Genomic DNA, 24,019 nt, shown 5'->3' with positions numbered 1-24,019 from the left:
AGAGAGAGAGAGAGAGTGGAAGGAGAGGAGGTAAGGCATGGCAATATATTGGTGAGTGTCATGTGCTCGTGCATGATTATTTACACGTGTTTGTGCATGACTATTCTTTTGTCTTTGAGTCCAATACACTTTCGATTTAAGGTTTTCAGTTGGAAATGTGTTTGTCTTCAATTGCTTTGAGATTTCTCTATTAGGACTCTTATACTCTATTGAAAGTTTCGTGTAGTCATCATGGAACAAAGCAAAGCTATGGACGATGTTCCAGACATAGTGCATTCGACTCCATTGAATGCAATTGATTTGGTTAAATCAAAGAAACAACCACAACATCATCTCTTCGACGCTTGCCTGCTTGGAGCCATTCGCATGGGTATGGGAGATAGTTATTCTAATAATTGTATTTTCACCAAGGTATTGTGTTCTTTTTGGGAAGATAGTCATTTGTGTATTTTGTTACAGCCAAAATGTGGAGTTTAATGGAGTGAATAAAGTTAATGTGCGAAAGATGAAAGAAGTGGCGAGGCAGCAGGGAGGGCATGTTAATAAATCCACAAGGACATCAATGATCCGAAGAAACCCAAAGGCTGCTTCAAGTTCTTTGGAGTTTAAACGCCTCGAAACTAAGATGAATGAGTTGATGGAATTGCAGACAAGTTTATCCACACATGTCGATCATGCACTTACTATTTACTCTACAGAATTGCATGAACAAGCTAAGGGTTTGTATAGTGTTGTATGCGAGACAAAGCACACCCAGAGTGTTCTTCAACAAGTCTCGAGTGGTTTGGGTGGTGAAATAAGGGAACTTTCAGCAATTGTCTCTGAGACAAGTCTCGAGTGGTTTGGGTGGTGAAGTGAGGGAACTTTCAGCAATTGTCTCTAAGACAAGTAGGTTGATGAATTTGTTGTTGAATGATATGTGGGCATCGTTTTGGGGGCTTGGAGATGACCACGAGCCTATGATTTGCCAGAGGGGTAATCGACTACCGTTTTTGCAATTCCAAATGAATGTTAATAGGTTCAATGCCTTGCTACAACAATTGAGTCATCAAATGAACTATCCCAATTGAGGAGGATTTGCTTGGCTAAGGCTTATGATCTATTATCGTCTCGTTTATATCTTACTTGAAAGTGCTTGGACCAATGTTTTTTTTGTGATGTGTGCTTCCTTTTTGTGAAGCTTATATTGTATATTGGTTTTAATGTAACGATGTGATACCTCTTTCCCAAGGTTTGATCTCTCTTTGTCTCTAGAGCTCTTCAACATTTGGATGAAGGTTATGATCTATTGTTGTCTCGCTTATGAAGATATGAAATACTTGGGCCACTGCTTTTTTTGTGATAATGTGTGCTCCCTTTTTTTGTAATGAGACTACATTGAGTAAACTTTATTGGGTATCTACAGTGTGGTGTGATGTCTGTTTCTTGACGCTTGATATCATATCAAACAATGTGGATATATAACTTTATTCATTTTTATGGTGTAATGCATGTGAGTAATATTTTCTAGTTCTATGGTCTAATTGTAATATTCTCTCTCTCTCTCTCTCTCTCTCTCTCTCTCTCTCTCTCTCTCTCTCTCTCTCTCCAGTGTTTGGTTCAATTTATTGGGGGTGATGCATTCTTCTCTCTTTTAAAGAGTTTGTAAACATTGATCTATAGTTTATTTATACATATAATTATTATGTCTAGTTGCAATGTATTACGTATCAAAGAGTAATATTCTCTGTAAAATACGTTTCAATGTCTAGGTACTTGCTATGGATTGGAATAAAGATTGTGTATTCTTTCTCTTTTCAAGAGTTTGTAAATATGTGATTCTAGATTGATTCTGCTTTTAAGTCTTTTTGGAAATACTAATCCCAATCAAGTCTCTGGTTGAAAGAATACATGTTTTCTCTTGATATGCAGGCTTTGTGAGAATCCAAACAATATGGGATTAAATAATCAAAGAACTAGCAGGGATTATGTGTTGCGTATTCATAGGTATAGACTCAACTCTACACGATATAGATGATGGCAGATTGCTAGGCTTAGGGCTCAAATGGCAAGACATGACCAGAGGGGGTATAAAGAGATGTGTTCTACTATAGTTGAGTGCCGGAACGTTTTGCAAGGAGGGGCTCTAAATCATGATAGCTTGATTCGTGAGGGACTTCATAGTTATGCCAATGCTATACCTTCTTCTTTTTCCTATGGGTGATGATGGTTGGCATGTAAAGGTACCTTATAGTGGTGTTAATGTTCCAATTAATATACATGGATTGTCTAATAAGAACTATGTTACTCAGATGCAATTTTATGCATTTCGACTACAAGTGCGTGAGGACACTGAGGTGTGCATGTTGCGGGGTGGCCGATTGTTGCAACAATTTATTGTTGATGCTTATTGTAGTATAGAGCAATGTAGGTTAGCTTGGTGTCGTCAAAATCAATCAGTTTTACGCTCGGAAGTTTATAAGGGCTTAGCAGATATGGTGGGAGTGATGGATGATGGGCCGATGGGGATTATTGGTGCCTCTATTGGAAAAAGGGTGGTTTTGCCGTCTTCTTTTACTAGTGGGCCAAGACACATGTATCAGTTGTATCAAGATGCCATGGCTATAGTGCGAAGTAAGGGAAAACCTAATCTATTTATAACGATGACATGTAATCCAAAGTGGTTAGAGATAACTAATGCTTTATTGCCTGGACAGACTGCTTATGATCGTCCTGATTTGACTGCTCGGGTATTCCATAAAAAATATGCTGATATGATGCCTACGTTGTTGAAAATGAATCTGTTTGGAAATGTTGCAGGCTATGTTAGTGTGATTGAGTTTCAAAAGCGGGGGCTACTACATTCTCATACTTTGCTAATTTTGGAGCACCCTTTTAAACCCTCTGAAGCATGCCATTATGATAGATTTGTTTGTGTTGAGTTTCCTGATAAAGCAAAGTTTTCAGCTTTGTTTGAAACTATCTCAAAATGCAATGTCCATGGTCCTTGTGGTGTAATGAATCCCAAGAGCCCTTGCATGCGCAATGGTCGATGTACTAAAAATTTCCCTCGGAGGTTTGTGAATGTAACAACTGTTAATAGCTCTGGCTATCCTGTTTATAGAAGACGAGATGATGGAAAGACAGTCACAATAAAGGGTAATACTATTGATAATCGATGGATTGTTCCATACAATTCGTACTTGAGTAAAAAAATACAATGTACATATAAATGTTGAGGTATGCTCAACTTGGGTGGCAGCAACTGTTAAGTATTTGTATAAGTATATATACAAGGGACATGATCGTGCAACGATTAAATTTTTTGTTGGAAACTCAGGGTTAAATGGTACGACCATTCATGAAGTGGATGAGATCGAGAGTTATTTAGATGCACGGTATGTTTCTGCTTCGGAAGCGTGTTGGCGAATATATGACTATGCATTGCACAATGAGAAGCCTGATATACAGCGGTTGCAGGTGCACTTGCTTGATGATAATTATGTGGTGTTTCAAGATACAGACAATATATCAGATGTTATGTAGAATGAAGATAACAGGAAAACTACTCTTACGGAATGGTTTGTGTACAATCGTATTCATCCAGAGGCTCGAGCTATTCGGTAACAAGACTTCCCGGTGTATTGGGTGTCGAATGCACAACGAAAGGTATGGACGGAGAGAGAGCGTGGAAATACATGTGGTGGAATATACTTTGTGACGCCCACATCTGGTGAGCGTTATTACTTGCGAATGCTCTTGACAGTGTCTCCAGGATATATGTCTTTTGATGATTTGCGTACTATTGGCAACGTGGTGTACAACACCTTTAAGGAAGCTTGCATTGCAAAGGGCATGTTAGAGGGTGATGATGAGTGTGTTGTGTGCTTGGAAGAGGCTGTATCTGTACAAATTGGTGCCCAGTTGCGTGCTTTGTTTGCTACAATTTTGGTCTTCTGTGAGCCTGCGCAGCCTAGTCAACTCTGGGATAGGTTTATGTCATCGATGGTGGAGGATATTTTGTATAAGTTACAGCTAGAGCATGTGCATATATCTTCTGCAGTTCTACAACAAGAGGCATCAAAGAGGGCTTTATTGCATCTTCAGGATCTTTTGCGCGACAACATGGGTGAAGATTGTCTGACTTTGATGGATTGCCAGAACCTCATCGAACAGATTCTCAGTTGTGTGCTCACCCTCTTTTAAAAGATGAATATGTATATGATATACTGGAGCAACGTAGAGTTTGTGTTTGTATGGAGGCAATGTTGAATGATGGACAAAGGGTTGCATATAATGCAGTTATAGGTGCCATTGGTGGAAACTTTGGGGATGTTTTTTTTTTTATGGTCCCGGTGGGTCTGGAAAGCCTTTACAAGTGTCTACTTGCTAGGTTGCGCAGTGATGGTCATATAGCATTGGCAACGGCATCATCTGGCATTGCTGCTTTACTTCTACAGGGCAGTCGTACTACTCACTCGAGATTTAAAATTTCATTGGATCTATGTAATCGATCCACTTGTAATATTCATGTTCAAAGCGATCTTGCTCAACTATTCAGACAATCGAGCCTTATTTTATGGGATGAGGCTCCCATGATGCACAGGTTTGCATTTGAAGCTGTTGATAGAACTTTAAGAGATATTATGAGCTGTGGTAAACCATTTGGTGGAAAGGTTACTTTGCTTGGGGGTGATTTTAGAAAAATCCTGCCCGTCGTGATGAAGGGCTCCCGTGAAGATATTGCTAATGCAGCACTATGTTGCTCTCATTTATGGCAGTACGTTAAGGTGCTAAGGTTGTCTGGGAATATGAGGATGTCAACCGTTGGTGATGTAATGGATAATGGATTTGTTGCTTGGATTCAAGGGATAGGGGATGGAGTGGGTATTACGGAGAATTGTGATAAGTTACATATTCCATCTAGCATGGTGTTGAAAGGGTGCTCTATTGAAACCTTGGTTAATAGTGTGTACGGTGAAGTGTCCGCGGTGAGAGACTTTGGGGCATATTTTAGTGAGTGTGCTATACTTGCAGCGCGGAATACAGAGGTGGCTTCTTTGAATCATTCTGCATTGCAATCGATGCCAGGAGAAGTTATGCAGTACTATAGTGCGGATTCAATTGCAGAGACGGGTGATAGCTCATTTTTGTACTCTATAGAGTATTTAAATACACTGGACCTTGGAGGTGGATATCCTCCCCATCTATTGTTGCTAAAGATGAATGCACCTATTATTCTGCTTAGGAACTTAAACCCAGCAGAAGGTTTGTGTAATGGTACACGGTTGATGTGTAAGGCATTCAATAAAAAGGTGATAGATGCTGAAATAATAACAAGGACAAATGTAGGGGAACGAGTTTTTATTCCTAGGATCACTTTTATTCCTAGCACCTTGCAATTTCCATTTGCTATGAGGCGAAGGCAATTTCCTATTCGATTGGTGTTTGCTATGACGATCAATAAGTCGCAAGGCCAGACATTGTTTGTTGTTGGTCTTTACTTAAAGACACCAGTATTTACACATGGACTGTTGTATGTTGCATTTTCAAGGGTGAAATCCTCATGCGGTGTGAGGGTGTTATTGGATGAGGATGGAAGCACTATGAATGTCACAACGAACATTATGTACAAGGAGGTACTTCAGAAGATGCAATGAGGTGCATTGCTTTTTTGCAAAGATGCATACAAATATGAATTTTTTGGAGAGTGGAAGATATGCTTGCATTTTTTTAGAGATGTATCTATTGAATTTTGATGGCTTTGTAGTCCTTGCTTGGTGTGTATGTGAGATAGCCTCAAAGCTCTATTCAATTAGCATATACTCGATGGTAATTGAGTATATATTCCCTACACTGTATATAAGTGTTTGCTTGACTTTTGCAGATGCCTACTCCAAGCTGGGGTTATTATCCAGCTTCTGAGTATCAGAAGGAACTGCAATGTAACTTGCGCGCAGTGACAATGGATGATATTATAAGTAGAACGCTTGCAAGGGTCATTGAGCGTTTGTATGATGATGTCAACATAGAGATTTTACTTTCAGTCTTTATTGAGGTGGTGCATTGTGGGTATACTCAGTGCTTTCAAGTGCATATGGGTGAAGCTGAGCAGGACAAGAGGTTTCGGCGATCTCACACTGATAGAATACCGAGGGGGTGGCCGGCATATGAATTTAAGAACCTCAATTGTTTTGTGACGCTACATCAAGCTGTGACAATGCCTGCCAAGTGGTTTGCAAGTATTAAGCCAAGTATTGTTATTCCACTGTTAAGTGATCTTTGTCAATTGTTGGATGTGTTCATATTTACATTGTGAGCTTTTAAAATTTTAGGCGCAAGAAAGAGAGGAAAGACTATCATATCCCCTGTACCATCACCGGGACGAAGAGTGGCAATGGGACTTGCTTCTCCTGAGCATGTTGTGTTGGAGAATGGAATTTTTCCCAGTGATCCTCAAAGAAAAGAAAGCTTCATTTTGGTTAGGCCCGATGGAAAGTTTCAACATCTTTATGGCGTTTGGATGTAGATGTATCTATATCTATTTATCATAGGTGTAATCAAGAAGTGGTACTTCGTGGTTTGTTGATACTTGGATTTGTGGTACAAAGTTTTCAACTGTGGGGCAAGATTTGGTTTTGGGCTTTGCTTCACCTATCTATATTTGATGCTTGGATATGCTTACACTTTGTGGTTCATTTCAACGTAGCAATGTTATTTTTGATTGTAACATCGAATGATCATGTAGAGCTACTTCTAGCTATTGCGCATAGCAGGTATTGTTGTTTTAATGTTAAGTCCCATGTACCATCAACAAGACGAAGAGTGGCGATCGGACTTGCTTTGCCTGGTCATGCTATATTGGAGAGTGGAAATACTATTATGTCCCCTGTACCATCAACAAGACGAAGAGTGGCGATCGGACTTGCTTCGTCTGGCCATGCTATATTGGAGAGTGGAAATTTTCCTAGTTATTTCTCAAAGAAAAGAAAGCTTCGTTTTGGTTAGACCCTATGGGAACTATAAATTTTTTTGTAACATTTGGATGTAGATGCATAGGCACAATCAAGGAGTAACACTTTGTGGTTTGTTAATACTTGAAATTGTGGTGCAAGGTTATTGGTGCAAATTGGTGCAATCTCTAGAAGAAACTTTGGTTTCGAGCTTTGATTCACCTATGTGGGTTATTAATACTGAGATTTTGCATGCAATGCTTGGACAAACTTAAATTTGTGGTGTGGCTCATATATCTTTTATTTGTGGTTCGTTTCACCGTAGGAATGTTATTTCTCATTATAACATCCAAGGATACAAGTTGTTTCTAATTGTTGTGTAGAGCAAGTATAGATACAAAGTCTATAAGTTCGGTGCATAGTCATTGCATGTATATACGAGTCTATGTACTCTTTGATGCAAATGCATATTTGGTCTTTTATACATGTGTGTAAGAGAGAGAGAGAGAGAGAGAGAGAGAGAGAGAGAGAGAGAGTGATTGAGTGAGTGAGTGAGTGTGGATAAAAGGGGGAAGATGTAAATGGGATGAGAGATAGAGGGGTTGAGTAGAGGAGAGTAAAATGTGATGTTTTTGTGATAGGCATTACGCACCCCACTTCGCGACAACGAAGCTGCCGCAAACCGAGATAGTGTTCCTTGCGTGCAAAGCGCGCCAAGAACGCTAGTATGAGATCAAAGCAAAATTGAATTGTCTAGAGTGGTGGACTTTCCATATTAGCAAATGAAGATAATGATGATGTCGAGTATTTCTAAACACGAAGAGAGAGAGAGAGAGAGAGAGAGAGAGAGAGAGAGAGAGAGAGCATTAAAGGTTTCAAGCCTGGGAGAGAGAGGGAGGATGCATGCCACATGGCCATATTAGATGCATAGAAATGGAGCTTACATGTGTGACCTTCCTTCCGTAGACTCCCACTTGTCAAAACACCTTCCATCATTTGCTTTCAAGACTTAAGGCTCCACCTTACCTTTAATAACATTTACTTTAATCGTCTCCACCCTACCTTTATTAATCTTACCTTTAATCGTTTCTAGACCCACACGCAAACCTTTATAACATACTTTAGATTTTCTTTTTAGCTTTTTATTTTGGAAAAGAAATTGAGATTCGGGGAGCATTGTATGAATGACATCAGGCTGATTTTAGATTTGTGGAATTCATCAATTTTCTTTTCTTATTATTAATGAAAGGTTGGGGGCTAGGGGGGAGGGAGCCCCTTCCCATCCAAGCCACCATGTGATGCTTCCATGTTTCGTGCAATTTTTTAGCGTGCCTCACTTCTTTTTCACGACAGCTTTTTTTTTAATTTTAATTTTTTTCCTCGTACCCTTCTCCCCATCCACGAAGTGCCATGAGGCTTGATTTTTAAATGTAAATTTTGCAACACCACTTTTTTAACATGAATTTTTCTCGCACGCATATTCAACCCCCTTTGACAATTTCTTTTTTTAATATTAATTTTGCAATGCATCACTCGTTTTTAAAATTTTAACACCCCCTTGACAATTTCTTTTTTTAATATTAATTTTGCAATGCATCACTCGTTTTTAAAATTTTAACACCCCCCTTCCAAATGCCTTGTTAACTTTTAACGGTCTCCACCTTGCTTTTATTAAGCCTTACTTTAATCATCTCCAAACCTACACTCAAAACCTTCATGATATACTTTGGAATTTTTTTAATGCATTCGTCAATTATCCTTTCTTATTATTAACGAAAAGTTTGGGGGTGTCATGTAGCACATAGGAAGCCCCTCTTGCCTTCCCTCCACGAAAGCATCGACCCACAATTCTTTTATTGTAAATTCCAAGGCAACTTTTTTCCCCCCCTGCACGCGCACAATGCCCGAAAGAAAGAATTGGCTGATGGAATATGTTTCTCTCTACACATGGCAAAATTCGATTCAACAAGTGTGTATAACCTTTTATTATTGGTTGCTTTTAAGTAATCAAAACTGCATTTGAACACACACTTCCATCGCTAGTGTGAACTTCACCCATGGTCTGTTCGAGAATTGGTTGAGAACCCAATGCATAGTTTAATCGGTTAAAGAAAAATTAACGATAGCATGTCCCATTCCAGTTTTCGTCTAAGATGGTCGGTCACTTATGAGTGAATTACCGTTGCAAGATTTGATTTACTGACCGCAAAACACAGAGAAGCTCTGCAACAATGAAAATTGTGAGAAACAATCCCCGAGAGCTATAACCCAAGAGACATTATGATTGGCCAAAGAGTTGATTACACCCCAAGAATGAACACAATGACCCGAGGTTTAGAAAATCCACTCGATACTTAACCCACGTACTATATTACGAGCTACACGATAAAAATTCGCAATCCTAAGAGAGCTCATTTAAGGACTTAAGGACTTGAGGAGAAGACGAGAGAAGGCGGAGAGGCAAAACCCCTTTAAAAACCCTGGTTCATGTGTGGGTGACATTTGTGCGCGCCGTACATGGGGAACATCTGGAACCAGCTTTCAGCTTGATCTAAATCCTCTTCACTAACTAAAGTTGAACTTATTCATAAAGGGTCTCCAGCTGGCAGAACTTTCCTTTAATTTCTTCGGTGTTACATATTGGAGAATTGGCACCACTGTCTTCTCGTTACAAAAAGTGACCCACAGATTCGAAACACTAAATTCAAGCACGTCCAATCCAATTCAAAAAGAAAAACAAGTAAACGAGCCCCTCCGGGGAGGGATTGTTGATTAGAAAAATGGCGAGTCCGCAATAGTTTTAACCCTCAATACAAAAGAATACTCCTCTAACTTTCGATACAAAGAATGCACTGATTCTCAAGAAAAATCAGGAAAATTGCGACCCAGCCAATTTGGCGAGCCAAAGGAACCGGGAAGACAAAAAGCACTCTTCAGACAGCCACTCCCTTCACTAACTGGGAGAAGGCGATTATAACTCTTCTCTCGTTTCAGTAAGAGTGAATCAGATGAAGTGTGGATGATGGTACAACGCTTCAAAATTGGGGGAAAGCCACTCTTCTCACAAAACAAGAGCGACTTTGTCTTGGGTGATCGATGAAGCTGGGCGGGCAATCAAGGGCTCATAATGGTCGGCACCAGATCCACACCAGCCTGCTAGCAAGGGGATAATGGTCATCTTTCTATCTTTTTTTTTTCGTCATCTCTCTCTCTCTCTCTCTCTCTCCCTCCCTCCCTCCCTCCCTCCCTCCCTCCCTCCCTCCCTCTCTCTCTCTCTCTCTCTCTCTCTCTCTCTCTCTCTCTCTCTCTCTCTAGGGGCCAAAGCACAACAAACATTATCTTGATCATCTCAAACTATGAGTTGGCGTGATACAACTTGATAGAATTATGATCCGATGTATTCAAAACTACAGTTACCATTTCCTATCGTGAATAAACGGGAATCGAGATACAATTAACCAGAATATCCAACGTCTCACGTACCAGTGCCTTTCATGAACAAAAATGCCGGTGAGTGTTGCACCTCTCCCAGTGGACGATGTGTCAAGAAGAATACGCAGTGCTCTTCATCCACCATAGCATCAGCTCCATGAGCCTGCACCTGATAAGAAAATGGCCAAATCACCTGTTGCTCACAGAAGGCTTACAAACACGGCGAATAATACAATTTTGACAGCATGTATACCACAAAAATTTCTCGGTTGTACTCAGACGCGAGGCTCTCGATAGCAATGTCATCCCCAAAGGCCGCTGCACGGCCTTCTCGATTCTCCTCTATGCTGACCAGCCCCTCCTGCGTGTACAGAAGCGTGATTATGTCGTACTCATCGTTAGCATCGCCAGCAACAGACATAAACTTGGCCCAGTCTCCTCCCTTACGAATGCTGATGCATCGTTCTTTGTAGACGGTCTCGGCCGCTTCTTCCCTGCTCAGATCCGGGACGTAAGTCAACATGACAGGCAAGATAAAATCCGTCAGCAAAGCCACAGTCAGCATGTCACTACGGCGATATGTGAGCCTCGAATATGAACCACAGGTCAGAAACCTGCTTAGTCGGTATGAAGGCTAACATTAGATATCCATACGCCGCGCCGTCATGCCCGTCCAAAAACGACTGTCATGATGCGAATGAAACGTGAATTAAGACACGGTCCAGATCTCCACCATGTGCTTCCGGGAGTAGGCATTTACGCAATGGCAACTCCTTTGGTCTTGATACGAGAACGTGTCGAATGAACGTGGACAAGACACTATACTTACGCAAATCAAGGGCGTATACTATCAAGGCACAAGCAGAGACAGGGCTAAGCTAGTCAATTCCTTCTAGAAACGCCATCGTAATGCAAAACCTGCCCGGATCGGCATGCAAATACTTGGCTACATTCAAAGACAAACCTGGACACACCGCATTGCACCAAATCTAGAACAGCTCGATCAAGGGACTCCCGTTCGTCCTTCTTGGCGAGAAGCTTTACTTCTTGAACAACGTGAACCCCCCATCCCGACGCCAGATCTGGAGTGTAGAGGTTGTGAATAGCGCGATCAATAGCAGCCTTGTCCGCCCGTTCGTCCTCGTAGTTGCGGAGGAATCTCTGGACAGCCTTCCGTCTGACCTGCTGCGGGGAGTCCTGCAAGGCCATGGCCTTCTGCGCGGCAGTGAAGAGGCAGTTTCCGTCTGCATCTACGTCTCCTCCGTGGTGCAGAGTGAGGACACAGGAAACGGCCTTGGTAGGGTGCTTCCAGAAGACACCTTTCGAGGCGAGCTTGAGAAGAGCCTGGCGCTGCTGAGGCTCGAGGCCAGGGACGGCATCCCAGGAGGAGGAGGGAGAGGCCTCGTCGTCGTCGTCGAAGAGGGAGGAGAGGCAGTCGATGGAAGATTCGTCGGGAGAAGGAATGGAGACTTGCAAGGAGCCGAGCCAAGGGTCGAGGGATGGAGCGGGGCCATGGAGGGGCTGCGGGAGGGGTTCCAGGAGGGGAGCGCCGTCGCACTGTATGAGCTTGCCCATGGCCGGGAGACGCAGACGGGATTAGGGTTAGGGTTCCGCCTGCAAAGGAGAGCGACAAGAGGTACAATTGTTAGAGAGGAGAAGCAAAAGGAGGTTCCAGACGCTTCTTGCTTCCTTGATCCCTCCCCCCTCTCTCAACCCCTCTCTCTCTCCCTCTCGTCTCATCAAATGCCGTTGCTCCAGCGCAAACAGTCTGCCGGGTTGTGGTAGGTTCTCTCCCATCGCACGACTCCCCACGTGTTGCCACGTGTAGCATGCCGAGGCGGCCCCACCATTTGGCCAACACATCCCGATCCGCGATCCGCTTGCAGACGCTTCGATCCCGCCAGATGGCATCCATGATCCAACTCCTCCCTCATCGCCTCCCAGTAAGAGGCTTTCCACGCACCATCCAACCTCCCTCCAACGGTTGGCGCGCCTGTTCCCACCAGGGTGTGGGTTGCAACCAAGCTCCCAACCGCTCGCAAAATCAGCAAGTCCCAATGGGATTGTGGCTTGCCATTGGTTCCCAACCCCAAGTGGGTTCCGGTCACTTTTTACCAACATCACAGCATTAATTATAATTAAATGTATTTTTTTAATCATTTCCATTTCTCCTCCCTCCTTCCCGCCATAGGGCATGCTTGTTTTCACTTGCCTTATCTTGCCCCTCCCTTTCTTTCTTCTTCTCCTACATATCTTTGATGCTTCCCCTCCCTCTTTTGTCTACTAGGCAACTAACCTCGATTTCCAAGTGCATGCTACAAAGTTTGTTTGTAGGCAAGTGATGATTTTCTCCATCTCATTCTTCTACTTTCTACCTTCCACTACTAGCTGATTGTTTGTCATTAGCTTCCACACATGCATGTTGCAAACTTTGTATGTAGACGAGTGATTCCTCTACTTGAGGGTTTTCCCCTTGTGTTTTTCTTCCTCATCACATTTTTTTGCTTTCGCCCTCCCTTTAATGGCTAATTGATCTTATCTTCCACATGTTCATGTTGCTAAGATCCTCTTCAAGCAAGTGAGGCATCATCTCCGTGTCCATAGGTAAGGCATCTACCTTATCTTTTATTTGTTCACAGTCGCGCTTTCCTCCTTCACATGATTTCAACAAGCAAGCTTTGTTGCTACCTCCTTCATCACACATCCCACTTTTCTCCATGTTTTCTCCTTCATCACGAGTGTATTTCCACAAGAAAGGCATCTGCCTAACTTTTTTCTCCAACATCACAATTTCTACACTTTTTTGCAAGGCAAGGTCTACTACTACCTTCTCCATCTCCTGTTTTTGTTGTATAATGAGGCGTTTTCTGTAAGTGGGTGAGTTTGTCAAGGCCATTTATATGGCATTTTCTCCTTCATCACCCAGGTGTTTGATTTGCATGGCACCTTCTAAAAGAATTGTGGCAACACTTCTTCTTCTTCTTCTTAACAGAAAATCCTCATATATTTGGAGTGGTGAAGGTAAATCTTCGAGAAATTTTATCACCATAAGCAGACATTTGATCTTCCCCATTATCCTTGTCATCTAGAACTGCATCCATGTTCCTCTATCGCACTACGCTCCTCATTTGCAAATCCTTGTTTGTAACAATAACTTCCATGTCTCTTTATCTCCTACTTTGTACTAAAAATCAATCATGCACATGCATTCTTGAGGATGGTGCCTTGATGCAAGCAATCCAAGTACAACATGAATGTTCATGCATTCTTGAGCAAGACACCTTGATGCAAGCAATCAAGGTACAACATGAACACCACCTTTGCAAAGTTCTCACAAAGTATTGATAAGAATCTTCTCCTTTCTTCTTGCTACGTTTGCATGATATTCTACTTTTGTTTGTTGTGGACAGCATGCCCTTGCTCTAAGATTCTATCCTCCCTCTTAACTTTCGATGAAGATTGTCTTATTCATTTTGTAATAAGTGTGAGAACCTTGTTGAATCAAATCATCTCCATGCTAACCTCGTAACATCACCATGGAGATCACATGCTGAAATACATTTATCTCTAGGTCTAATTTTTTTTCCCCATTGACATATCTCCTATTGCATGTCATTTCTCCTCTTCTAGAGTGTTTAGAGTGTTTAGAATAGCATCTATCTCCCTAGAGTGTTTAGAGTTGCATGTCATTTGTCCTCTTCTAGAGTGTTTAGAGTAGCATCTATCTCCCTTCCTCTTGTTGCCCTTGGCTTTGTGCTAAAATTATGTGATTTCTAGTACTTCTACACAAAGGTGAGTTTGTTCTAACCCATCTAATTTTACTTCTTTTGCTACACCCCTCCACTTACAATTAGGTGACTCCACATTTGTTTGCTACGCCCCCACACACAATAGGCCTGATTATGTGCTCCCTCATTTGACATCTAGCTATGTCAACTTTTCAACACACCTCTCCAAACATGAACTCACATGACCCCAATGACTTCTCAAATTCATGTATCCCCTTGACCCAGATGGATAGCATCCTCTCATCCTCTTTGTCTCAACATGAAAACTTTCTTCCGTTGTCCACTTATATGCTCAACACTCCCACCATCCATGCCCCATTTCATCCCATCTTGATCATCCCTTCTCTAACAAGCTTGCCTAAGACCCCACCACCTCCTCAAGCTTCATCAATCTCAATTAACAATAGGTTGTATGTTTTGTTCCTTCACCATCCACCATCCCTACTCCTCAGTCTCCAAGCAATAGCATGAGAGCTACATTTATTTTTGCCCAAATTAGGCCTTTTGACACATGCATGCCAAGTAGCCAATCTCCTCTGACTCCTTGCCTAAACCCCTCTCCTTCAATGCCTGATTCTATGACCAATGCTACAAGTGTAAGCTCACGATAAAAAAACATCCTAGTCTTAAAGGTTGTTAGCTACAATAAATTGACTAAAAATAATTGGGATATCTCAAAAACTTGAATTCTAGTTGCAACAAAGATTCATTTTGATTACCTTAGAGATAAGGAAACGCTCCCTTCTAACATCAAGAATAAGCATTAGAAATGGGAGTGCATTGCATAGATGTGTGCAAAGGAGGGCGTTAAGTGTTCACGAGCTCAATGTTGCAATCGTTGAAATTGAGTCCTCAAAGATTGGAAGGTGATATTTGATTATGAAAGGGCAATTCCATCTTGTCACAATTCGTATTAGAAAATGGGGTTTAAAAAGCAGAGAGAGCAAAGAGGATACCAACAACATTTGACCTAGATATGTGCAAGGCAATAGAGGAGACGTATGGACGTTCTCGTGTAGTTAATTCTTGTGGACCACTTGTTGACAATAACAAGTCCATAGTAGCTACTTTATGTCTGTATTTCTTTAAGTTTTTTATAGCATTTTGATGAGTTTCTCATTGCTAATAGTTTTTTCCATGCGAATATGACAGCATGCTATGGATGAGGACGATGAGGGGGAGACAAGCTCAAGTAAGAAAGACAACTAGCCTAGCAAAGGGGTAAGTCCCCCAGTATTGATAATGCTACTATTGATGGGAATAAGCAAACTAGCTCTATTACTTCTCAAGCTGCAGAGAGAACCATTGTCAAGCTAAAGCGCAAGGCGAGTCAAAAGGTCTCAATGGTCACTGTCTTGGAAGATGCTTCCAAAGCATATCAATTCAAGAGGACAAAAGGCAGGAAATTTGGAATGCCAACAAGAGTTCTTGGAGATTACTAGTGAGGAGTTCTTGGGCACTAAGGAGTTCAATAAAGAGTGACTTCAATTTGAAAGGGAGAGGATAGAGTTGGAGAGGGGTAGGGTCTAGGGTGAGAACAAAGGGTATGCTACATTGTTTCAGCTTACGAATGCTATCTCTGGGCATGTTTATGCAATGAATGGTAATATCAACCCACTACAATGAAGTGGCACTTCACTAGTCTTCTGATACTTCATTTGATTTCTAGAGCATGTACATTTTGCTTCTGGGTTGCATGTTGTTCTAGAATGGCTTTCTTCATCATCAAACTTACCCATGCCTAATCGAATAGACCTTATGCTCTTGTGTTTCATTGAAAGATCATGGTATATATTCTTATTGGTTTTTTTGGCATTTGCTAGTTTTGAATCTGCTTTTGGTTCAAGTCATCTTTCTTGGTTTCATTGTTCTATATTTTGTTATTGTATTTGCTACTTATTCCATAAGATAGTCAATTTTGTTGTAGTAATTTGTGACAAGGACCTCTAATGCACTTGTATACAAGAACAACTATTTGGTTTGGTGAACTTTTAGGTTGGTTAAATCATCATTCATATGTCAATTGTGGGCTTAATTGCATTAGTCTTGACATGTTATCAAATGTCAAAACAAGGCATGCGTTGTCTTCCTAATGTACAAGTGTTTTGAAAATTTGATGTTTGTTTTATGGGAACCTATATGGTTGTTGTTAATACATATTAACATTAATTTTCACAGTGGGTTTGTTGAATGTTAAACAAAATGGACATGATATGCTTAATATAATGAGTTAATGAAACGGCCTCTTTTGAGGGGAATATGGTTCCAAAAGTAGCAAGTTTTGTTGTTGTAATTTGTCTTAAGTAATGAAAGAGATGGTAGAGATCTTTAATGTAGTTACTTGCAAGAGCAACTATTTCATTTGGAGAGGTTATAGGTTGATCAATTTATGATTTCTATACCAACCTTTTGCAGCCTATTTAATAATGATTTTTTTTGGAATGCCCATGCTTGTTTTCTAAGAATCTATATGTACATTTTGATGAAATGGCAAGCAAAGACAACATAGATGGATGTTGATGAGGTATGTTACATTCTAATCCTCATTTATGCATTCTAGAAGAGGCCTAGCTAAATTTAAGTTTGGAGCCTTATGGCCTAATTTGGAGGTTTAGATATGGTTGTAATTAGCTTTGTAACTACATTTTGATGAAAAGCAAAGCAAAGATGATGTAGATTTTTGTTGTTATTAACTTTTTAACTGCATTTTGATGAAATGCCAATCAAAGACAATGCAAATGGATGTTGATTACTTTGTAGTTGCATTTTGACGAAATGTCAATCAAAGACAATGCAGATGGTTGCTGATAAATTGTGTTAGATTTTGATCCTCTACAAAAGTTAATGCCTTCTAGAAGAGGGCTAGTAAAATTTATGTTTGGAGTCTTATGGTCTAATCTAGAGGTCCGAATATGGCTATAAGTAACTTTTTAATTGCATTTCAAGGAAATGTCAAGAAAGACGATGTAGATGGATGTTGATGAATAGCGTTACATTCAAATCCTCCAGAAAAGCTAATGTCTTCTAGAAGAGGCCTAGTAAAATTTAAGTTTGGAGCCTTATGGTCTTATTTGGGGGTCATTCATCTCATGGTGAAATTTTTAGGTAATGTGCATCAAGACATATAAGAGAACCTTCTAGCTATGTAATCATTGTCCATTGTTTGTTGAACTATAAGGTTGGAAAGTTTGTTCTTGAAGGGTTAGTTGAAGAATAAGGTTGGAATGTCTATTGTCAAAAGGTTAAAAATATGTTAGCGTTTAGATTGATAGACTTAAACTAACAATATTTTCTAAAATTATGCAATAACTTACTTTGAGATGTTGAATTAGTGTACTCCAGAACCAATAACAATTGCATAAACCAAGCAAGTCCTAAAACAAAGCTTCACAAAGAGAAAATGACCTCTAAAATCCAATATCTACATTGTCTATAGCAGTGAAGCAACAGTGGAGGCTAGTGGAGATGAAACATGGTATGGGTATGTAATGGGACTAAGCATTGTTGTTTTCTCATTGAGGGTAGCAATTTTATTTTGAGTGACCATTGCAAATCCAATCATAGTACTTGCATGTAGATAATTGTATGATATAGCTTACAGACTCTTTACTACACATTGAAGCTCCTTGTGAGCATTTGAAAGTATATGTTGACATCTTGACATACATGTAGATTGCTAACCTAATACAAGCTGGTTTGTTTATGAAAACATAAAGCCCAACATTAAAGACAAATCTTGGGAGATCAAATCATCACAGTCCAAATCCAAACACTCCTACACACAACCCATACAGTTTTGCAATCCTTAAGATTTTAGGCAAGACACTTCAGCTTGCATGATAACCATCCTATGCCATTTGATTTTCTAGTTGCTTCAAAAAAAACATATAAACTAGCACATTCAAACCTATCATCTTAAACTATTAAATGTTTTAGTGGACTACATTAGTGTATGAAACTAACTAAAATGTGAATATTTGACCTCCAAAATTGTTTTTCTATCTTTAGTAGGCCTGTGATCATCATTGCTCACTAGATGACCCCTTTCCGATGACTAGGCCGATTCTAATATCTATGCTAACCCCATATCATGTCTCTAGGTTAAGAATTGAAATTAGCTTGATATTAGATCTAAAAAAGCAACTTGTGGCCCCTAGTTGTACAAGAGATCACAAGTTTTCTTGCTACTTTGGGATTTTGAGAAAATTCACTCCATGTTTTTGGAGATGTCCCTTTCAAAGGATGCATTATGGGGTAGAAAAATGAGCCACAAGTTTGATTGTTGCTATGGAACCATTAAATAAGGACTCTCAACCACTTGGATATCCCATGTCTTTGTGAACTGCCCCACAATCTCCAAGTCCATGCTTGAGTTTTTAGCTACAAAACCACTGGGACCTTGGATGAGGAACTCTTCTTGTATTGGCTAGATGGATGATGGGGCCCTTTGTGATTTCCTTAACTCGGGAATTCTTGGCAAGTTTGATTATGCATTCTCCCTAATGGGAACAACCAACAACTTTCCTCAATACTCAATGCTCTCAAGTTGTATATCATCATCATTTGTTTGATCTTCATTGCCCAAGATCAATTACTAGAAAATGAGCCTTAGGCCTTGAAAGAGGGGAAATTTCAAATGTAGCTTCTTTCACTCTCATGTTGCACCATGGGTAGAGTGTGATAGTATAAGGGTAGGCCTTTGAAGGAGAAGAGCATGTTCTCAAGTGTTTCTCTTCTACAAAGTGCATTCTCATATTGCACCATTGGATAGTAGCTTGTGGGTGATTCTCCTCTATGAGCGTATGGAGTTGAGGCATCGAAATCTAGAGATTTTCTTGTAGATAGTTGAGATTATATTGTTTCTCTTTGGGGAACTCATTTGAGATATATGATTGTAAGGATACAAGGAGCCCTATGATCACAATATATTGCACTCCATGATCATAATCAATTGTGTTCCTATTTCCTTTGTTGAATCATGCAAGGATCATAGCAAAGGTTGAAGTTGAAACACAAAAGGACATGTGATGCTCATGGTTAGGGGGCTAGTGCTTCTTAATGTGTGCACCATTATAAAAGCCCAAGTGTGACTCATACAAACATCCTTGCTATCTCTAGCTCTAATATGGTGCTCTCCTACCTTATAGAAATGTCCTAGGTATCTCTAACCCTACCATGGCAATATCCTAACTCTTATCATGGTAATAGCATGGTTATCTCCAACTATACGATGGTGATATTATAACTTAATATCAATCTAGTTGAGACATTTGGCATGTGAAGTATAGAAAAAGAGTGCAAAAATATTAATATCTAATATTTTTTAGGGGAAAAGGTAGAGACATTGTGTGACAACCTTTTTGCTTTTAGACTTGCTCTGAACAATGGAGTACAATACACACAAAAAGCTACAGAATGATTGGCATGCCATTGAATTGCAAGATTTTAATGAAAACTTACTCAAAGAAATAACTCAACTATCAAATCAACAACAATGAAACTACTTGAAGGATGAGCGATGACATAGGCAATTGAAATAGATTCATCGTTGATGCATGAATGACAGAGAGACCAAGACAAAAGGTCCATCATCATTGACTTGAATTGTAGCATTAATAACAATCTAGAGCACATCCCTGAGAGCACCACAAGATTGCTCCTACATATGACTCAAGGTGCCCATATCCACGATGAATTGGAGACACATGGAGTAATTTTTGCAGTGATCAAACTAATCCACTCCATCCTCCCTCCTTGGTTTCTCCATCACTACATGAATAACATTAATTTCCCCACAACAATTTGGGAGGCCTTGATGTCAATAAAATCCATGTTTAACACACACCAAAGAGTCAACATCCCTTGGCCAATGAATGAATTTGTGCTTGTGATGTGAAAAAGCATTAACAAATTGCATAACAATGCTCAAAATAGTGGTTGTGCTTAGCTCAAAGTGCTTGCCAATGTCAACCATTCACATGGCATTAGCTAGATGCAAAAGAGAGATTGCAAACATTTTCTCCACTAGATTCGATCTACCATTTATGGTGGCTAGAGGTGGGGGAGTTGCACCTTGCTAAATATAAGACAGCATGAAGTTGTTTAGTCCTTGAAAAGGAGATAAGGGAATCCTAAAAGCTTCTCTAAATCTTGCATAGTTGCCTCTTATGGCTAGGATGTAGTGGTTCCACCAATCAAAGGATTGAGGTTTGACATAAAAATGATAAGTCAACAAGCCCTAGTGGCTGATGATGAAGGAAGTCATGATAGTTGTTTGAAAGGTATGCAAAAGAGTAAATAGATACGATGGGAAAGTGGAATCTGTGCATACCCAATAATAGACATGTAATTGACTTGTGTTTTCTCAACCTACATCAACCTTGCTTGAGAAGAACATTGCCTCATAATTTTCAAGAGAATCACTACCATGGGTGAGGACATAATAGCCAAAAGAACTCTGTGTTGCATCATGTCCATGGTCTGCAATTCAATAACAAAATAGACACTCAAGAATGGAAAGCATAGATGACATGAGATAAAGGAGTAGTCATAAACACATCTACATAAGCTCAAATTCTCCATAATTAGAGACAAGCTTACCTTTTGACAATGTAGCCAATGCAATCAGGATAATGTGAAGAACATAAGACTCATTGTTTACTACAAATAGTGGACATGGATTGCTTGCTTTAGAGAAGAATCTAAATGCAATTTGTGCATATTGTCCAATCCCTATAACATAAGTTCAACATTTATGAGAAGGCAATTCAAAAGCTAATGAATCAACAAGTAAACTTGTAAGTATTAAAATGTTGTTTCGTATCTCTACAATGGCATCATGCCCTGCTAGATGTGCATAGGAATGGAGAGAGAGATGCCTTTTTTAAAAATTAAAAAATTGATCGATAATTTCCAAATTAGTGGCTAGTGATTTTCGATCTGGTGACCTGTAATTTTATGTCACCTTTGGTGCATGTGGCCTTCTAGGTATCCCAACCTTGGTGGAAATAGGTGGGTGTAGTCCTCCACATGGTCGATGTGGGGACGTGTGATTTAAGGCTATGTTCACAAGAGATGGTAGATGAAAGACTTTGTGAAAGCATGTAAATTAGCTAAAGGAGAAGAGAAGTATATGTGGACCCACTTGCAAATGGGTAGCCTCCTTCCCTTGGAAGAGAGACATTTCAACGTCAAATAGGTCAATATGGTAGGCCCAAGGGCTTTGAGCCCAATAAGGTTTTCCCACATTTTCACTAAACATGTGAGACATCCACTTTTCCATGCATTACCTCCACCTTGTGTAAACAAGAGTGATAAGCAAAGTACTTTCTTTCATTATCATTGTCTAAATCCACCCTAACCAATAATGCTTTTTACAATACTCAAGTTTCAACCTAAGATGACCAAAGTTGATTTAGTGGCTCCTTAAAGGAGTTAGGGTTATGACACACGCAATCAAATTGACTTGCATCACTTCATAAAATTGGACTTTTCATTGTGCGATTGGGTATTTTTAACTTGAACTCTGTTAAAAGGGGGGTCATGACCAAGCAACTCAATACCCTCTTTTTTAAAGGGTAAATTCACTACTAAAAGTTAATGCAATGTGCCATTAAGGGACCTGTTGTAAAAGGGATAAATATTCTTAGTGCAAATAAAAGCAAAAATTTCTTATTATCATTGAGAAACATGTAACAACAATCCACAATGTCGACTTGCATGTGGCCATGACTTTCCTTTATCAACAATCCCACTTCTACTAGTTGATGGACCTACACATGTCTCCATCCTTAGAGATGGATAGCAAATAGAGTTAGTAAGGGGAGTGAGAATGCTCAATCACATAGGGTACTACAATAACCCAAACCCCCACCTCACCCTATTACATGTAATGAAAAGTAATGTGTTATCATAGGGTTAGTGGATGTAATAATGGGAAACCACTCTTTTCTCACGGCATCTCCCATTAGTGAATTGATCATAATCATGAGTCATTAATGCAATACAACTTGCCATTGAGTTACTCAATTGTGCAAAAACTTTGCTGAAATTTACCTAGCATTTTCCTCTCCTATTCCATAATTGTGCAAAACCTTTGTTAAATTTACTTTAAACTATGGCCCGTAAGAGACATCCTAAAGGAAAGGAGGTTGTTAGAGAAGGCACTTCTCAAGAACTCGAGGAAGATACCCCATGGAATAACTTAGAAGATGGCATTGAGAATGTAGACCATATTATATCAAGTTGTGATAATCAGCTTTGAGTTGTTTATTTTAGAATTGCTTATTTTCATTTTCATTGTTTGTGCGTTGTGACTTAAGTTACATGAACGAATGCTATGACTAAAAGGACTAATTAAGGAAGCTAATTTTATTTGTACAACTTAAATGTGTTGGGTAAGTAGATAACTAAAACTATCTAATAGATGAAAGTGGGAGGGCGAGATTCCTAATGAATCCGTTGCCTGAAGGCAAGGTGGTCTCGGCAAGCCTAGAGCTTCTCTACATTTAGTGTAGGGAACATTGACCACATAGAATTAGTTAGCACCTTAATTCTGTGTCATTTTAGGGAAATGGAGTGAGGCTTTTCCCTACGGAAAGAGGAGTCAACGTACACATACTCTCCTCGTTTCTTAGTCTCATTGAACCAAGTGTGATATGAGTCTTGGGCAACCTAGCACAAGTAGATGCTCAAAGATCAACACGAGTTAATTTGAATAGGTGATATCAATTTACTTAGAACTTGAAATTCAGGTTGATTCTCATGGGAATGGCCACGATGAAGTATTGCAAAGTGGATCCAAGAGAGTTTATGCAACAAACATCATGCTATTAGAAGGAGTATTGAATGAGCAATGTCACTTAGAAGATTATCTCGATGGACTACTAAATTGTACCATTGAGGATGTCTCAGAGTGGGTATATCACACATGGTATTAGAGCAAAAATTGAATTAATGCATAAAAATATTTATTTGCAACCTTATTTAAGAAAAAGTTTGATACAAATATGATTCACCCTCTAACAATTGATTCGATGGAATCTCTTTCACAATAATGAAGATTGGTGAAAAATTTTGTATTTCGAGCAATGTTTACATTTGTGATGTATTCCCTTGATTTTGATTGGCAAGATTACATAATGAGAATCTTGGAGATTCAGGGTAATGAACCTAGGTGTCCACAAATGTTTACTCAGAATGGATTGGCTAATACCCAATGATGCCCACATCCACTGTGGAAAGGGCCAAGTCTCCTTCCGAAATTTTGAAGGGGAACTAGTCATGACTCAAGGAGAGGCTGATAACCAAAAGTACAGCTGGCAAAAGCAACCTAGATAATAAAAGGTGTTAGAAAGGGCCTACCTGTCTATCTGATTAAATTAAAGAAGCTAGATCAAAATTAGGAATCTGGGAAAGAACCTTCATGGTTAAGGGAATATGTAGACGTATTTCCTGAAGAGCTGACAGAACTTCCTCCTCAAAGGGAAGTCAACCACGAAATCAAACTGGCACCAAGACTGCACCAGTCATGCAAAGAGGGCGTATAAGATGTCCATCCTGAAAGCTATTGAACTGAAAGAGCAACTCAAGCAACTGTTAGACCAAGGCTACATCCGTCCTAGCAATTCGCCATGGGGAGCTCCAGTGCTGTTCCAAAAGAAGAAATATGGAATGCTTCAGCTATGCATTGACTACAGAGGGTTGAATCAATCAACTATAAAAAATAAATACCCCATTCCAAGAATAGATGAATTACTTGACCGTCTTTAAGGTGCGAAGATCTTCTCTAAGATAGATCTCAAATCTGGATATTATTGTTGAGATGACAAGCTCAATGCATGCAGACATTAATGATGGACCCCCTGG

At 39.9% G+C, this 24,019-nt stretch overlaps 2 protein-coding genes across 2 annotated transcripts; one reads left to right on the top strand and one right to left on the bottom strand.

Annotated features, from left to right (window-relative positions):
- Positions 1-4,325: 4,325 nt before the first annotated feature.
- Positions 4,326-6,298, top strand: LOC148029458 (uncharacterized). Its single transcript, XM_087688566.1, has 6 exons — positions 4,326-4,809; positions 4,921-5,143; positions 5,228-5,404; positions 5,534-5,618; positions 5,867-5,987; positions 6,087-6,298. The coding sequence occupies exons 1-6, from the start codon at positions 4,326-4,328 to the stop codon at positions 6,296-6,298; spliced, it is 1,302 nt and encodes a 433-aa protein (XP_087544692.1).
- A 3,323-nt stretch (positions 6,299-9,621) lies between these two features.
- LOC148029457 (uncharacterized) lies at positions 9,622-12,123 on the bottom strand. Its single transcript, XM_087688277.1, has 4 exons — positions 11,329-12,123; positions 10,618-10,858; positions 10,416-10,533; positions 9,622-10,085 (listed from the first exon to the last, which is right to left on the bottom strand). The coding sequence occupies exons 1-4, from the start codon at positions 11,937-11,939 to the stop codon at positions 9,994-9,996; spliced, it is 1,062 nt and encodes a 353-aa protein (XP_087544403.1). The 5' UTR covers positions 11,940-12,123; the 3' UTR covers positions 9,622-9,993.
- Between the last annotated feature and the right edge of the window lie 11,896 nt (positions 12,124-24,019).

Source organism: Lygodium microphyllum, chromosome 11 (genome assembly GCF_053477565.2).
Source record: "Lygodium microphyllum isolate KBCC chromosome 11, Lygodium_microphyllum_v1.1.10, whole genome shotgun sequence".
Classification (NCBI taxonomy): Eukaryota; Viridiplantae; Streptophyta; class Polypodiopsida; order Schizaeales; family Lygodiaceae; genus Lygodium; species Lygodium microphyllum.
The sequence above is the reverse complement of the archived record's forward strand: the minus strand, read 5'-3'. Positions and strand labels throughout refer to the sequence as shown.